At 47.2% G+C, this 15,718-nt stretch overlaps 2 protein-coding genes across 4 annotated transcripts in view; one reads left to right on the top strand and one right to left on the bottom strand.

Moving 5' to 3' along the window:
- Positions 1-5,902, top strand: part of ASH2L (ASH2 like, histone lysine methyltransferase complex subunit) — a 32,290-nt gene extending 26,388 nt beyond the window's left edge. For all 3 annotated transcript variants that reach the window (XM_077769514.1, XM_077769513.1, XM_077769515.1), the window contains 4 exons: positions 3,012-3,104; positions 4,392-4,490; positions 5,419-5,478; positions 5,573-5,902. In XM_077769514.1, coding sequence (XP_077625640.1) covers positions 3,012-3,104; positions 4,392-4,490; positions 5,419-5,478; positions 5,573-5,680 — 360 coding nt within the window. In that variant the 3' untranslated portion in view covers positions 5,681-5,902. The remainder of the gene's footprint in view (positions 1-3,011; positions 3,105-4,391; positions 4,491-5,418; positions 5,479-5,572) is intronic.
- A 1,895-nt stretch (positions 5,903-7,797) lies between these two features.
- Positions 7,798-14,646, bottom strand: STAR (steroidogenic acute regulatory protein). Its single transcript, XM_077769517.1, has 7 exons — positions 14,461-14,646; positions 13,051-13,164; positions 12,622-12,749; positions 11,142-11,300; positions 10,822-11,006; positions 10,176-10,269; positions 7,798-9,679 (listed from the first exon to the last, which is right to left on the bottom strand). The coding sequence occupies exons 1-7, from the start codon at positions 14,522-14,524 to the stop codon at positions 9,569-9,571; spliced, it is 855 nt and encodes a 284-aa protein (XP_077625643.1). The 5' UTR covers positions 14,525-14,646; the 3' UTR covers positions 7,798-9,568.
- Between the last annotated feature and the right edge of the window lie 1,072 nt (positions 14,647-15,718).

Here is a 15,718-nt window from a genome sequence, read left to right as displayed (position 1 = left end):
CACTCTCTCTCTGAATAAACAAACAAACAGGCAAGCAAACTTAAAAATAAAAAGAATTCCATACATTACTCAGTGCTCATCATGATAAGTATACTGTTAATCCCCTTCATATATTTCTTTTTTTGTTTTTGGCTTTCCCCCTTCACATATTTCATACATTCCTCATCTCCCCCCACCCCGCCCTCTGGTGACCACCAGTTTGTTCTCTAGAGTTAAGAGTCTTTTTGGATTTGTCTCTATTCTTTGTTGTTCATTTCTTTTGTGTCTTAAATTCCACATATGAGTGAAATCATACGGTATTTGTCTTTATCTGACTGATTTCTTTCACGTAGTATTATACCCTCCAAATCGATTCATGTTGTTGCAAATGGCAGGATTTTATTTTTTAGGACTAATATCCCATTGTATGTATATGCCATATTTCCTTCACCCATTCATCTGTGATTGGATACTTGGGTTACTTCCATAATTTGGCTATTGTAAATAATGCTTCACTAAATATAAGGGTCCATATATCTTTTGAAAATATCCTGTAGTGGAATTATTGGATTATATGGTTCCATTTTCCTATTGATGGATACTTGGGCTATTTCACGTTTGGGGCTATTATGAATAAAGTTGCAATGTACATTCTTGTACAAATGTCTTTGTAAACGTGTTTCATTTCTTTAGGTCAGCACCTAGAAATGGAATTACTGTGTCATAGGGTAGTTACAGATTTAGATTTAGAAGAAATTGACAGACTTTCCACTCCCACCTGTGATGTAAGATCATTTTAGTTGCTATACATCCTTGTCAGCATTTGTTTGTCAACTTAATTTTAGCCATTTTGGCGGGTGCCTAGTAGTGTCCCGTTGTGGTTTAAATGAGCATTTCTTTGGGGCGCCTGGGTGGCTTAGTCGGTTGAGCGTCCGACTTTCACTTAGGTCATGATCTCGCGGTTCATGGGTTCGAGCCCCGCGTTGCGCTCTGTGCTGACTGCCAGCTCAGAGCCTGGAGCCTGTTTCGAAGTCTGTGTCTCCCTCACTCTCTGACCCTCCCCTGCTCACGCTCTCTCTCTCTCTCCTAGAAATAAATAAAAAATTAAAAAAAAAAAGAGCATTTATTTGATGACTAATGATGGTGAGCAGGTTTTCATGTGCTACTAGCCATTCATCTATTTTCTTTTGTAAAGTTTTGCTTCAGATATTTTGCCTTTTTTAAAATAATCAGATTTTTATCTTTTTATTGAGTTGTAGAAGTTTTTTTAATATATTCTGGATTATGGTCCTTGGTTAGAAATGACTTTTGGGGGCTTCTAGGTGGCTCAGTCCATTGAGCATCCGACATCAGTTCAGGTCATGATGTCGCGGTTCCTGAGTTTGAGCCCCACATCCAGCTCTCTGCTGTCTGCACAGAGCCCACTTTGGATCCTCTGTCCCCCTCTCCCTCTGCCCCTTCTCTGCTCATTTCTCTCTCTCTCAAAAATGAATAAACATTAAAAAATGACTTAAATTTCTTTTTCTCCTAGTATGTGACTTCTGATGAACTGAAGTTTTTAATTTTTATCAAGTCTGTCAAATTTTTCTTTTATACTTACATTGCTTTATGTGAGTTAATAATTCTTTGCCTACCACCCAGTCGTGAAGATATTCTTCCATGTTTTCCTTTGAAAACATGATTTTAGCTTTTACATTTAGATCTTTGATCCACCTTGAATTCCTTTTTGTATATGGTGTGAAGTAGAGATGATGAAGGTTAATTTTTTTTTCCACATGGATAGGTATCCTTTTTTGAAAAGTTCTTCCCTGATTTCTTAGGTGCCCTTTGTGAAAATCAGATGACTTTTTTGGGTGTCTTCCTTTGCCTTTTTTTTTTTTTTTTTTAAATGTTTATTTTTGAGAAAGAGAGAGAGAGAGAAAGGGGAGGGGCAGAGAGAGAGGAAGACACAGAATCCGAAGCAGGCTTCAGGCTCTGCACTGTCAGCACAGAGCCTGACAACGAGCCTGAACCCATGAACCATGAGATCATGACCTGAGCCGAAGTCAGTCACTTAACCAGATGAGCCACCCACGTGCCCCAAAATCATATGATTTTATAAGTAAAATGCAGACACTTAGTTTTGGGGCTCTCTAGTCCATTGATCTATTCATTGACCTTTATGCTGGTACCACACTGTCTTAGTTACTGTAGTTTTAGAGTAGGTCTTTAAATTGGGTGGTATTGGTCCTTTTTGCTTCTTTGTTTTTTTGTCTGGTGTAGGCTTTTTCATTTGATTTTCATTTTGAAGATTTTAATATGCCTAGACTTCTGGAAGGATACAAGGACACTGGAGCAGAGATCCCTTTTGGCAAAGGGAAACTGAGTATTGAGGGACATGGGTAGAAGAGGAGAAATATTTTTCATTTCATGTTCTTGTAGGTCTCTTGATTTGATTTTTTTTTTTACTGAATATATGTATGTGCTAGGGATTAAAATTAAAAAAAATTAATGTCCTGTATCTCCCTGGGAGTGAATAGTTAGCTCTTGGGAACCAGCAAGGAAGGGGTGACCCAGCGACCACCTATAGGAGAAACAGGTAGGGAACTGGGAAGGAAGGAATTGGCCCTCAAAAAAAATGTTTTTTTGAATAGGAGATTTTAGGCCCAGTAAACTTGTCATTTCTTCACTCACTGAGATTACTGGGGGAACGGGGAGGGACTGTGAATTAATTTTAACTTAATAGGTATTTTTGTTGTGGTGAAAGTATATACATATGTGTATATATTTCCTCATAAATCTTAGTGAAGGCCTGTTTTGAAAATGTTTAACAGGTATGCGCCTCTGGTACTTTTTAAGAAGCACAGTTGTTTAAAATCTAGCAAAGCTAACCCTACATAGATTTTTAATTACTGTTGTAAAACACAAGGACTCGGTGCTATTTGTATGTATCTGGCTTTTGTTTTTGTTTTTGTTTTTTAATGATGATGTAGCTGATGCTTCAATGTTCCTTTTTTCTCCCTTTCTTTCCCCTTTCTCTCTTGGCTTTCAAGGCTTTGATAAAGTTCAAGAGTTATTTGTATTTTGAGGAGAAAGACTTTGTGGATAAAGCAGAGAAGAGCCTAAAGCAGACTCCCCATAGTGAGGTGAGTTGGTGAGTCATGATCATAAAAATGTCAGAACTAGAAGACTTTGAAGATTGGGACCAAGCCCCTCATTATAAGAGCGAGGAAAGTGAGGCCCAGAAGGGACTGGAGGGGTCTGTGCGGTGAGAGCTCCCAGCCGCGGAACGCGCTGCCTCTCCTGCTACCGCGATCGTGGGGCCGGATGGCTCTTTTGTGGCGCCGTGCCGCTCTCGGTGGGGTGACCAGTGTTCTTTTAGGGACAGTCCACAGTGAAAAGGGTAAAAGCAGCAGCCGAATAAGGAGATCATATGCGATTGAGGAAGCAAGTCAGAGTTATTTCTTCTACTCAGAGGAAGTATCCAGTACAGAGGGAGGAACACTGCATAGAAGAGGGGACCTTGCTGTGTGACCCAGAGGTGACAGGAGCTGTAATGGCTCATTCAGTTCCTCTAGAACTTTCCCTCCTTCCCCTTTCTGAGGTTGTTGGAACCACATCTGCCCAAAGTCCTACCAAAATACAGACTAGCCAAAAATAGAAGGGGTGGAAGAAAATTTTGAGCTGGAAACACTGTTCCCTAAAAATGCTGTGATCGCTACCTGAGACAGAAATAGCAGCTAATGTAGGAGAAAATAAAGTAGGGTTCCAGTTGTTTTTAGGGGAGAAAATAGTAAAGGGAAACAGTTAATGGACCGAAAGATAATATAGCCAGAGCGGGACAAGACCGCTCTGCTAGGAAGAACAGGCAGAGAAAGTTCCTTGAGAAAAAGGAGTCTTTTCTGAAGTCCATACGTAGTGACTGAGAGAGGATATTCAGAACAATTTCCAGAGAGAAAGGACAAAGAAAGTGAGGATTCAGAGGCTTGAAAGATCTGAAGAGATTTTCAAAATAGAAATGCAGAAGTGAGAATCTGATGCAAGGGAAGGGGACGATAAGTAGGCGTAAGGAGGTGTGGTTCTGAGACGTGGTGGAAGACCAGTCGCTTTTTAAGCAGACAGTGTGACCAATAATAGAAAGTAGAATGCTTTGGTACATGTAACGTAGGAATTCCAAAGCAAATAAGCCTAAAGACCACCATTTATGTGGTGCATGTAAATCTGCTCTGAAAAACCTAAAGACCTGCTAGAATAGTGCGTGTAAATACACTAAAAATGTAAGAAGACGGTGTTACTACCCCAGCTGTATGCTGTTCTTAGAAGACATTGTTACCGGCGCGGTGGCGGTACTTCTAAAGGGTTCTCCAAGTGAGTTCTTCAGTTTGCTTGTTCTTTTGTTAAATTCTCAAGTAAAACCATGGTTTTTGTTTCAGATAATATTTTATAAAAACGGTGTCAATCAAGGTGTGGCCTACAAAGATATTTTTGAAGGGGTTTACTTTCCGGCCATCTCACTCTATAAGAGTTGCACGGTATGTATCATCTGTTCATCCTGTGAATGGAGCTTGAGGGAAATAGGCAAATGGTTGTAATTGATGACCATTGATGTGAATTCTAGAAAGAAAACTGAGTAGCCTAAGAGTGACACGGGAATGTGTTCCTGTTGTTACTGATTGTTCCAAAATCAGTTGGGTGTCGTAGGAAGTATTTGCTTGGATAGTTAAAAGATTGCGCAATTAGGGTGCTCTACACTTTGACTTTGGTTTTGTTTTGTTTTGTTTTAATGTTTTTTATTTATTTCTGAGAGAGAGAGAGAGACAGTGTGAGCATGGAAGGGACAGAGAGAGAGGGAGACACAGAATCTGAAGCAGCCTCCAGGCTCTGAGCTAGCTGTCAGCACAGAGCCCGATGTGGTGCTCAACCCCGCGAACCGCGAGATCATGACCTGAGCCAAAGTCAGATGCTTAACTGACTGAGCCACCCAGGTGCCCCATCCACACTTTGACTTTGAATGTGCTGTACGGTAAATGTCATTGTTCAGTGTAAAGGATGTGACGTATCTACATGCGGGGTCAGCTTGGTGTTATTTAATATGATCCAGTATGAAGGGGACTATAATCAGATCCTATTGTGGGTTTTTCTGTTGTCTTTTTTTAAGCAATTGGAAAAGGTAATATCTGGAAATTTCCATGTATTTTTAGTCTCTCAGTAAACACCCATTTAAGTAAAATAAGGAAGTCTTCAGGTTATAAACAAAATCAACAAAAGTATTTTATTTACCTAATTTTTGATGGACATTAGGGTGTTGACCACCTTTAGCACTGGTAATCTATATCATATGTTCCACTTATACCCTGAATATCATAGCTACATTTAAAAACAGAAAGTTCCCATGTCACGTTAAACTTTTTTTCACTCGTTTTCTGTTTTCTCCTGTCTGCTTGAATTGAACTATCCCAGGTTTCCATTAACTTTGGACCGTGCTTCAAGTATCCTCCAAAGGATCTCACTTACCGCCCTGTGAGTAACATTCACAGCGCCTCCTCGGTATCTCTGTTCCGTCTTGCCCTAGTGATTCTGATCACCTCCTTTCTGTTTCTTGCTCCTCCCGCAGATGAGTGACATGGGCTGGGGCGCTGTGGTGGAGCATACCCTGGCTGATGTCCTATATCATGTGGAAACAGAAGTGGATGGGAGGCGGAGTCCGCCATGGGAGCCCTGACCAGGTCCCTCTTTCTTTGCAGACAAGGACCTGCTGGGGAATGGATTGGGGAGGGGGGACCTGTTTTTGTTTTTTTAACTGTTGCAAACATTCTCCCAAAGATACCACAGGGCACAGCCTGTGCTGTTAACAGCTTAAACGTGTGGGTGAGACTGGGCGAGACTCCCCTGCTTTTCAGCACTCTCCCCACTTCTGGTGACTGCTTCTGTTTCGTGTGCCACATGCCAANTGAACTGGTGCTGTGCCACGCATCCCACCAACTGGGACTCGTTACCTTCCTGTATTTTCTAACGAGTGAATGATCTCATCCAAGGAGCTAACTTATTTAAAGACCTTTCCTTTTGTGGCATTGACTCCATCCCGTCTGATTTCCAAGGAAGTAGTAGGCCTGTTTCTGAGAACAGCTGAAATCAGTGCTGTACATTCCAGGGCTAAAAGGTCTTTCCTTTTGCTGTGGGCTTTTATTCCTTTTGAAGTAGTTTTGAACATGGGGGTCTCTGAAACTACTAGGTATCTAGAACTGTAATCGTGAAAAAAAGAACTTGCTTGCAGCTTTAACAATTAGAAACTCTTCCCAAATAAAACCTGTCTTCAAGTGTGTGTGGCATCTGCTTCCCTTGCAGGGAGGGTTCCTCTGGGTGACAGGGGTAGCGGTGTGGGCAGTCTGAGGAAGGGAGCCAGCACTGGGGGAGGAGGCGCGTGTCTGGCTCTATCCCAACCCCTCTCCTGCTTCCATTCTCCCTGACCAGCTCAGCCACCCTCTTTCTCCTGTGAAAGTCACCTCATGGAGATGAACAAGAGCTTAAAAGGGTTAATGGTGTCCCTCCAGCATTTCCCTTGAGCGTGTGTGCTAATGTGTGCACATTGTTTTCCTGCCTTACTCCCCTTCTTAATACGTGATGATTCCGAATACTAAAAACTGGAATGTAAGAATGAGCCTTCCCTTGAGCTCCCTTTATGGCTTCCCTGTTCCCCTTTTTAATTTTTTTTTTTTAAATGTTTATTTCTGAGAGAGAGAGACAGCGTGAGCAGGGGAGGGTCTGAGAGAGAAGGAGATACGGAATCTGAAGCAGGTTCCACGCTCTGAGCTGTCAGCACAGCCCAATGTGGGCCTCGAACCCATGAACTGGGAGATCATGACCTGAGCTGAAGTCGGATGCTTAACCGACTGAGCCACCCAGGTGCCCCTTCTGTTCCACTTTTTAATATGTCAGTGACAATGCAGCCTCCCAGGAATTTCCCAAATTTCAAGTGACTGTTGGTATCTTAACATGGTAGCTTTGACTGATACATTTGTCTCCTAAAGAACCATGCAGCCTATTTGTCTTGGCCATTCAACATCTCTTAACAGGAAGCCTAACAGAATCAGTGCGATTGTAGACTGAAGGCTCAGCCTGTCACTGCTGGACACCTGTTTATTCGTGGCTGGTCTTAAAGGGCAGACTTGGTTAGAAAGCTGGATCATCAGAGTTTGAAGAACTCTTAAGAGAATGAGGGTAGCATCCTATAGAGGAAGCTGGAGGAAAATTCTTTGTAACATAAATTACCACGTATTTTATTTGTACACCTACTCTACATTTGATAAAATTTTTGTACATTGGATCTTCATAAATCAGGTTACAGAAGTCATGATGTTGCCTGTTTATACTTCATATTCAAAATGTGTGTGTGTGTGTGTGTGTGTGTGTGTGTGTGTGTGTGTTGAGAGGTTTCATTTGAAGGGCTCACAGAAGGCCCACTCTCTGTGGAGTCCTCTAAAATGGTCTCAGGGGGCATATCATCCCTGGCCACTTATTTTATTCCAACGTAAAGTTAAACAAGTGGGAAAGTGGCTCCCAGCCCCCTCAAAGGCACAGTTGCACGGTTTGAGGAAGGCAGATTTTAATCGAGCTCCAAACTGGTGTGTGGCGAGAAAGCCCATTTCTTTGCTTTCAGCCTGCTCGTTTTTGAAACCAGAGTGTGTATTGCTTTACATATCTTTAGACAGTCATTTTCCCTTAGCTGGGAGTGAAGGATAATTTGTTCTAGAAAGCCTACAGCTATCCCCTCTCCCTCTGAAGTTCCCTGGTAAACCATAATTTGATCCCGTGCTAAAAAATAGACTATGAGACAAGAATAAATAATAAACACTTCTATCAGATATATTTCAATACCTCCATAAATATTAGCATTCCCACAACTGCTAATCTGTTTAATTAATAAGCTGAAGCTGTTTCCGGACAGTTTAAATCATCAGTGCTGTTACAACTTAGAATGGCTGGCTTTTCATCCTCCTCACACTTCTCAGCAAAGTAATCCCAGCCCAGTTTATATTTTGAAAGCATTAAAGTCTCTGAATCTTGAAAGAGGGACTTGCTCTCACCATATTCCCTCTTTTGGCCTTCTCTCAAAATAGTATATAACACTGACCTGTTAAAAGCCGCAAAGTTGGCAGCCCCGAGCCAAGCTGGCAGCAGATATAATTGACTCTAAACTAAAGATTCGGTTCCCAAGGTGCCTGGGTGGCTCAGTAGGTAAAGTGTAAACTTCGGTTCAGGTCATGATCTTGCAGCTTGTGAGTTTGGGGCCCGTGTCAGCCTCTGCCCTCACAGTGCCCAGCCTGCTTGGGAGTCTCCCTCTCTCTCAAAATAAATAAGTAAACCTTAAAGATTTGGTTCCCTTGTTAGGTGTCAACATTCACAGAAAGGAAAAAAATAAAATTTGTTTTTGTTTAACTTTATCTCAGTAATAGCATTTATTCTCTCATTTGGTACTGTCCTGTCTTCTAATTCTATAAATAACAATCCTCAGCCATCTTCTTCATCTTGCAGTGCCTGTCAGCTACCAGCTCTAGAGTCCTTGTAAGAGTTGATTTAGGCTTAAAGCACTTGGGTAGTTCTGACGGTTAAGCATCCGACTATTGATACCCCAGGTCATGATCTTGCAGTCTGTGAGTTCAAGCCCCACATCAGGCTCTGTGCTGACAGTGTGGAGTCTGCTTGGGATTCTCTCTCTGCCACTCCTGTTCTCTCTCTCTTCATAAACTTTAAAAAATTTTTTTAGGCATGTGCTTATTATGGAAATTAAATATTTGTGCAAGATCCTGGCAACAGATTCTAAATAATTGAGTGACCTATGTCCCCAGCAGTTTCTCCTTTTAATGAGGTAATGGATCTAGTTTAATTAAAATCTTTGTCCAGGACTCCTTTGACATGAAGTTGCAATTTACTAGAATGATTTTTTTTTTTTTAAGAGTAGAATTTTTAAACAGGTGCAGACTGAAGGTTGTGTCTTAATTACGACTCTTTATTCTGACTGGTGCTCATGGAAGAAGTAGGGTAACTAGTTGAATTCATTTTGTATTTTTTTCAATCAAGAAAACATAGACTACATTTCTAGAATGCATCTGCTGTGGGGAGTTGCTTGGTCTTTGGTGCAGTGCTCTTCCATTTTGGTAGAGGAGCAGAGGGTTGCCTGAGTCCCTTTGTGAAGCCCCACACACACTGCCTGCAGGGAATGGAGCTCTTGAGCCCCTCAAGCATGAGGTCCTGGTCCCTGTACTTCGCACCCTCTGCCCTGTGTCAGCTAGTAGCCATTTTATAAAGATGTTTTTAAATAGATGTGTAAGAGCCCAGAAGGAAGTTTTACAAATATGTTGGAGCCCTTCACCTTCATTTCACAGCTAATCCTTGAATCGAGTTAGAAAGCTCTTTCTCTTAACAGCTCTGTCCCCACTTTCTTGGTCCTAAAATTTTGCCAGTCCCAGCATCCTACTCTAAGTACACCCCAGCCCCGTTCCCCAGTCCCCGGATGAAGATTTTAAACAGACTTGTAGGCTTCTGGCAGGGATCTCCCTGATTAGCAGGCAAGCCAGCGCAGCCGGGAACAGTGGGAAGCACAGGCTGGTCCTTAACACCCATTGGGAGCAGGGCTGGCCTCCAGGCGCTTGCGCAGGTGGTTGGCGAAGTCCACCTGGGTCTGCGATAAGACCTGGTTGATGACAGTCTTCGGCAGCCATCCCTAGAGTAGAAGATAGAAGAATTCGGCCATCTTGTGGGAGATGCTCCACTGTAGGCACGTCTGTACCCTATCACAAACATGGATTGCTTGGGGCCTGGTCTTCCAGCTCTGCTTGTAGGTGCGACCTTGGAGTTGACGAGGAGGACTGCCTTACTGCCCTGCTGTGTCATGGCAGTGTAAGGAGCACAGAACTTTGTCAAGACAAAGGTCAGTGGTGTGCCCCTGAGCTGGCAACCCTACCTTTGGGGGCCTAACTAACTTTCCTTCTTTCCAAACTGGCAACTACAGAGTTGAAATTTTGTCTGAGGTAGAAGGGAGCTATTGTAGTCTTTGGAGATGATGGGATAGCAGGCCGATACTCAGGCCTCTTCCCTCTCCCAACAGTCTGTTTCTCAAGATGGAGGCTTTCTCCTGTCCCTTGCAGGACTGTGGGGGAGAGTAAGAGCCAGTTTTCCTCCCCATCACCTACCCACTAGCCATCTCTTGTGCCCCTCACCTTGAGGTCAATGCTGAGCAGCCAGGTGAGTTTGGTCTTCGAGGGACTTCCAGCCAGGGGATGGAGCACCATGCAAGTGGGACCGTGCTCCCCTCTGGCAAAGGAAGAGAAGTCAAGTCAGAAGGACAAGGCAGAATTCTCTTTTATGCTGACTAGTTACACGAGCCACACTTTTCCAAGTCCCAGAACTATGTTTTTGGTCAAGGGTGATAAATATAACCGTTGGCATGGTTACCAGCTCACCGGAACAGAAGCTGGCTGGAGCTGGAGCCTGCAGGGCCCCTGTGGTGGCTTGGAGTTGCTGGATGCCAGGGAAAGGGTCCGGGGGGATGGGTGGGACCCCTTGGAAACAGCCCCTATGTTCTAAGGCATGGCTTGCATCTTAATCGCCAGTAGGGTTGTACCTAAGCATACCCGCTACACCTCAGCCCTACCTCATGTTTTAGAAAATGATTAAGGTCCTTAAACTTTCTGGGAAGGTCGGTAGGGCCAAACTTGTCTTCCTCCATATTTCTGTGCAAAAGGCAGTTGAAGGTAGGGACCAAGGACTGGTTTCTTGAAGCTGAGGATTCATCCCTCGCTTGGCGGGCACATGCTCACAAGCGTGCATGAGGGAAGGGAGGTGTGGGGTGATCGCCTAGATTACCTGATGACCCCTTTCTGCTCGGGCATCTCCCCGAAGTGTGTGGCCATGCCGGCCAGCACACAGGTGGAGCCTCGGCGCTTAGCACAGCGCACACTCACGAAGTCCCGGGGCCCCACGAGGTTTCCTGCTGATTCTGCAGCCAACTCATGGGTGATGACTGTATCCTTCCCAATCTTCTGCAGGACCTGCCGGGCCACAGGGAGCCCAAGTCATTAGCCAGTGCTGATGCTCAGGCACCACCCACGGCTTGCAGCCTCTTAGGCACACCTTTCAGACTGGGCTCCCACGGGTTCCTGCCACCACGCGTGGACTCTCCTCACCTTGATCTCCTTGACATTCGGGTTCCACTCTCCCATCGCTTCCATGCGCTCCACAAGCTCTTCGTAAAGCCTCTCCATGGGCTGGTCCACCACCACCTCCAACCGGAACACCTTGCCCATGTCGGGGACCACTTTACTCAGTACCGTGTCCCCATTCGCCTGTGGAGGAGAAAAATGGAACTCCAGGATAAGGTTAGAGAGAAATATTCCTAGCCTAGGGCACGCAGGCAGTGACAGGCAAGGCAGGAAGGGGAACGGCACAAAGAACTAAGCACGAGGAAGCCTAAGATTACTTCTAAGACAATTGGTCATCTTTCCCGCCACGAGCCTCCTACATCTGCTGAAGCCTTGAGACGCAACCTGCCTGCTTCTGGACCTTTTCTTCTTGGTGGTAAATGTGGAGAGGTCCAACCGAAAAGGCCCTTACTTGACCTCATTAGCTCAAATTTCCTGAGCAAAACAAAATTGGAAGTGGGAAAGTCTGGTCTACACCCAGCTCATTACATATGCACAGTGTTGGGTGGGATCTTAAAGATATTTTTGGTCCAGTATCTCATTTTACACCAGAAGGATATAGGCTCTGAGACCTTTAGGGCACTGCAGGGCCTAGATCCCAGATTTCCAGACTCCCAGACTAGTAGTCTGCTAACTCAGAACTTGAGAAGAGGGTTTGTTTACCTGAACTTTGGGCATTGGGCAGCACACAGGATTTTTGGTGAAGGTAGAGTCACCAGAGTCACTCAATAGAGCCATTGGCCTTGAACATGCGCCTTGTTACTGGCTCCCAGTTGGGGCACAGTGCTCGGGAGCTTGAACCCCAGGCGGCCTTGGGCCATTTGTATTCTCGCCCAGTCCTGTTGCGGCCAAGCCCCGATCACTCCGGCAAACTCAGCCATGAAGAGGGCGGGAGACACCAGAACTGCACCCCCACACAGGCACTTCTGACCCAGGGTGGCGAGGCCTCCAATGCCTGCAGAACCCCTAGTGCATGGTCTCTGCCAAGTTGGGCGTACGGTGTGTTGGGAGAGTAACGAAGGACACGGGCACAGTGCTTCGCAAGCACAAGTGTCCAGGGCGTCTTTGATGGGGGAAGGGAGCATCTGAGGATGTATTCTTTTTTTTTTAAATATTTTATTTATTTCTGAGAGAGAGAGAGAGACAGCATGAGCAGGGGAGGGTCAGAGAGAGAGGGAGACACAGAATCTGAAGACAGCCTCCAGGCTCTGAGCTAGCTGTCAGCACAGAGCCCGATGTGGGGCTCGAACCCACGAACCGTGAGATCATGACCTGAGCTAAAGTCAGACGCTTAACTGACTGAGCCACCCAGGCGCTCCTGAGGATGTATTCTTGAGAAAGGAGAATATTCAGGTGAAAACCACTTGCCGCATGAGGCGCGAATTGGGAGAATGGCCTTGAGGATGGCAGTGGGCCACAGGGCAACGTGCCCAGTGAGGCACTTGGGTTCGAGGACCACCCTCACCTGCTGGTTCTCCTTCTTCCAGCCCTCCTGGCTGCTGAGGATGCCCAGGGCCTTCTGCATGGCCTCCTCTCCCTGCTGGATATAGGCCAGCTCCTGGTCGCTGTAGAGAGTGTCTTCCAGCCGAGAACCTGGATACACAGCCCACGAGAGACCGAGCTTGCTTCCGGTTCCTTAGCCTCCCTCCTCCCCCGCTTCCATCCGTTCAGTCTGGATCTGCTCTTTACTCTGAAGAGCCAAGACCAAAGTCATAGAGCCTGACACACAGCTACAGCCGACAGGGGGTGTGGCCTTGAGGAACCTCGGTCCCACCCCCTCAAAGTGAGTGAGAAAGGGCAGCTTAGGGCTAGTAAGGGGGACGTGGGGTTGTGCACGGAGTGGTGTACACAAGCTCCTACCACTGGCACAAGCCTAGAAGCATCAGCCACTTACCAAGCAGAGAACTCCGACGCCGAACCTGGTTAATCCACGCCCCCGGGGTCGGGCCCCCCAGTGCCCTCCGATTCAGCTCCTGGCCGATGGCGAGCACAGCTTGGTGCCTCAGCCCTGCCGAGAGGGGGGGATATTGTTGCGTTGGACAGAGGAATCCCCTTAGAGCGAGATGGTCTCACCCCTTCATTTTGGCACAGATGAGGAAACACATGGAGAGGGAGGTGACTTGCTCAGGAACAAAGATCCCTAGTGGGATCTGAACGAGAGCCAGGTCACCTTTCCACCCAGGGTGGTCACTCTGCACCAGGCCGCCTTTGGGCCGCCCGGAGCCTGCCTTCCATCTGGGCTGGGCTGGCCAGGCCTGGTGCTGCCTGGAGGTGGGGGCGGCACCCGAGCCTGCTGCAGTTTCCTTCTTGAAAGGGAGAGAAGCTCCGTCACACAACCAGAAAGATCCTTCTGTGGAAGGAGAATGAAAGACCCCCCAGCCCCTGAGGCCTGTGTGGCTGTCAGTAGCTGGGGTCCTTTGCATGAGTGACTGCTCAGTGTACCACTGGGGTCCGAGTGAGGGGAGTCTTGTTGATCTAGTGAGAACAGCTCTACTGCTGGTCCAGGTCTTCCAAGCACGGGTTCCTTCTAAACAGAAGCCAGGGGCGCCTGGGTGGCTCAGTCAGTTTTGGTTTTGGCTCAGGTCATGATCTCACAGTGAGTTCAAGCCCTGCACTGGGATCCATGCTGACAGTGCAGGGCCTGCTTGGGGTTCTCTCTCTCCTCTGCCTCTCTCCTGGTCGCGTGCCTGCTCTCTCTCTTTCTCTCAAAATAAATAAATTAAAAATAAACAATGGAAGCCAGTTCAATCCAGGGTAATTGGAAAGGACTTTAGATTGGTTTGTGTACCCTTCAATGACTGCAGGGGACTGACTCAAAGGATCTTGGCTCCTGATTAGCTCTATCAAAGCTGACTTCCTTAACTAGCTCTGCCTCCTGGTAGGATGGTAGCGAGACTTCCTGCTGCACTCACTTTCTCTCTTTACCTTGCTCCTCTGAGCCTTCCCCGCTTTCTTTTTCTTCCCCACCCCTTCCCTGCCCGTGATGTCTCAGGTTTGCCAACACTGCTCCCACCCCGGCCACTGTGGCTATGACTCCTGGCGCCCTTGGTGCCAATCCAGGCAAAGTCAGGAAGAATTTAAGAACGATTGGAGCCCCAGAGAGGACAGCACAAGTGACAGAATCCAGAAGGGACATAGGCATCTAAGTATCCAGGTCAATGGTTCACATGGGAAAAGGGAGGTCCAGAAGGTTAGAGACTTGCTCACCTGCTCACCAGGCAAGAGGCACAGTGAGCTGAGCGCGGAGTGGCCCCGCCCCCCAGTCGCCGTAGCCACATGGCCTCCCCGCGGCCCGGGAGCTCACCCTTCATGTTGCGGACGTGTCTGTAGGAGCTCCCAGCACACAGCTTGAACGTCGCCAGGAGCATTGTTTCCAGGCAGTGGGAGACGGGCGGGGTGGCGGTGCGGCTGCCACTGCTGCTGTGGCCACTGCTCTCAAGGGTTGCTTCTACCCCCTTCCTGAGCCAGCAAGGTCTGCCTCTGGGTCCTGCAGCTGTGGCCGCGACCAGCTGCATGTGCTGTGTCTTAAATGCCCCCCGTCTGAAGGCTGTACTTCATCATTGGGAGATAAAAATGCCATCACTCGCTGCGCAAAGGAAGGGGTCAAGGGCAGAGGGATTGCCTCACACCGTGGCTTTGGCCATTTGCGGGGAGCTTGGGGGGGGAGGGAGGGGGGACCGGGTGCGCAGAAAGGAGCAAGGAGGTTGGTGCCAGACTCCAGTGGATGGAGGGGGGAGAAAAAGCAGCAGCGAAGGCCAAGGCGGTTTAGAAAAAGTATATACCATCCAACTGTGGTTTTCAAAGAGCATGTGGGGTGCTGTGTAAAATGTGCATTTCTGGCCCCGTAGCCTCAGAATCTCTAGATCTAACCAGTCTAGAATTGAGGCTCTTGTATTAAAGAAAAAGATGCCCCCCGTGGTTGCCACGCAGGTATCCTGTGACCTGCACCCTACTCTTTGAGACACCCTGCCCTGCTCTGGGACAAAATCTTTTTCCCTTTAAAATTGAACTTGAGACTGGTTTCAAGCCACATTCACCTGGCAAGAGTCTTGGAAGCGAGAGAGTCACAGTGGCTTGGCCCCTGGCCCAGGGCCTCCTGTGTGAGAGAGTTCCGCCCTGACACTGCTGTCCGGAGGCAGGGAGGGAGGGCCTAAAAAGTCGGGAGCAGGGGCGGTCCCCCCCCTGGCTCTTGCTGGGCCCCTGACTACAGAAAGGATGAAGGGGACAGGACCTGCTCAGGTCGGCCCAGTGCCCAGAGCCCATACAGAACAGAGTGAGTCCCACACCCGCCCTGTCGACTCCTTGTGGAGAGTGGGAAGCGTCCAGTAATCCAGAGGCCCATGTCCTGGGCTCTTCTCCCAGCAGTGGCTGCCTGCAGGCCCACTGTGGGCCCTCTTCCCCTGGGAAGCCTTCCCTGACCACCCCAACCTTCCGGAATGGTTTGTTCCTCCGACGCATCCCCTGTCACTGCCCCCAGAGGGCACATCATCCCGGGTTCCCATTTGTGTAATGGTGTGTACTGGCTTGTCTCGTCTCTGGGGACTGTTTCTCCCTGAGGCACA

The sequence above is a fragment of the Crocuta crocuta genome, unplaced genomic scaffold, assembly GCF_008692635.1.
Source record: "Crocuta crocuta isolate KB4526 unplaced genomic scaffold, BGI_CrCroc_1.0 scaffold698, whole genome shotgun sequence".
NCBI lineage: Eukaryota > Metazoa > Chordata > Mammalia > Carnivora > Hyaenidae > Crocuta > Crocuta crocuta.
The sequence above is the reverse complement of the archived record's forward strand: the minus strand, read 5'-3'. Positions and strand labels throughout refer to the sequence as shown.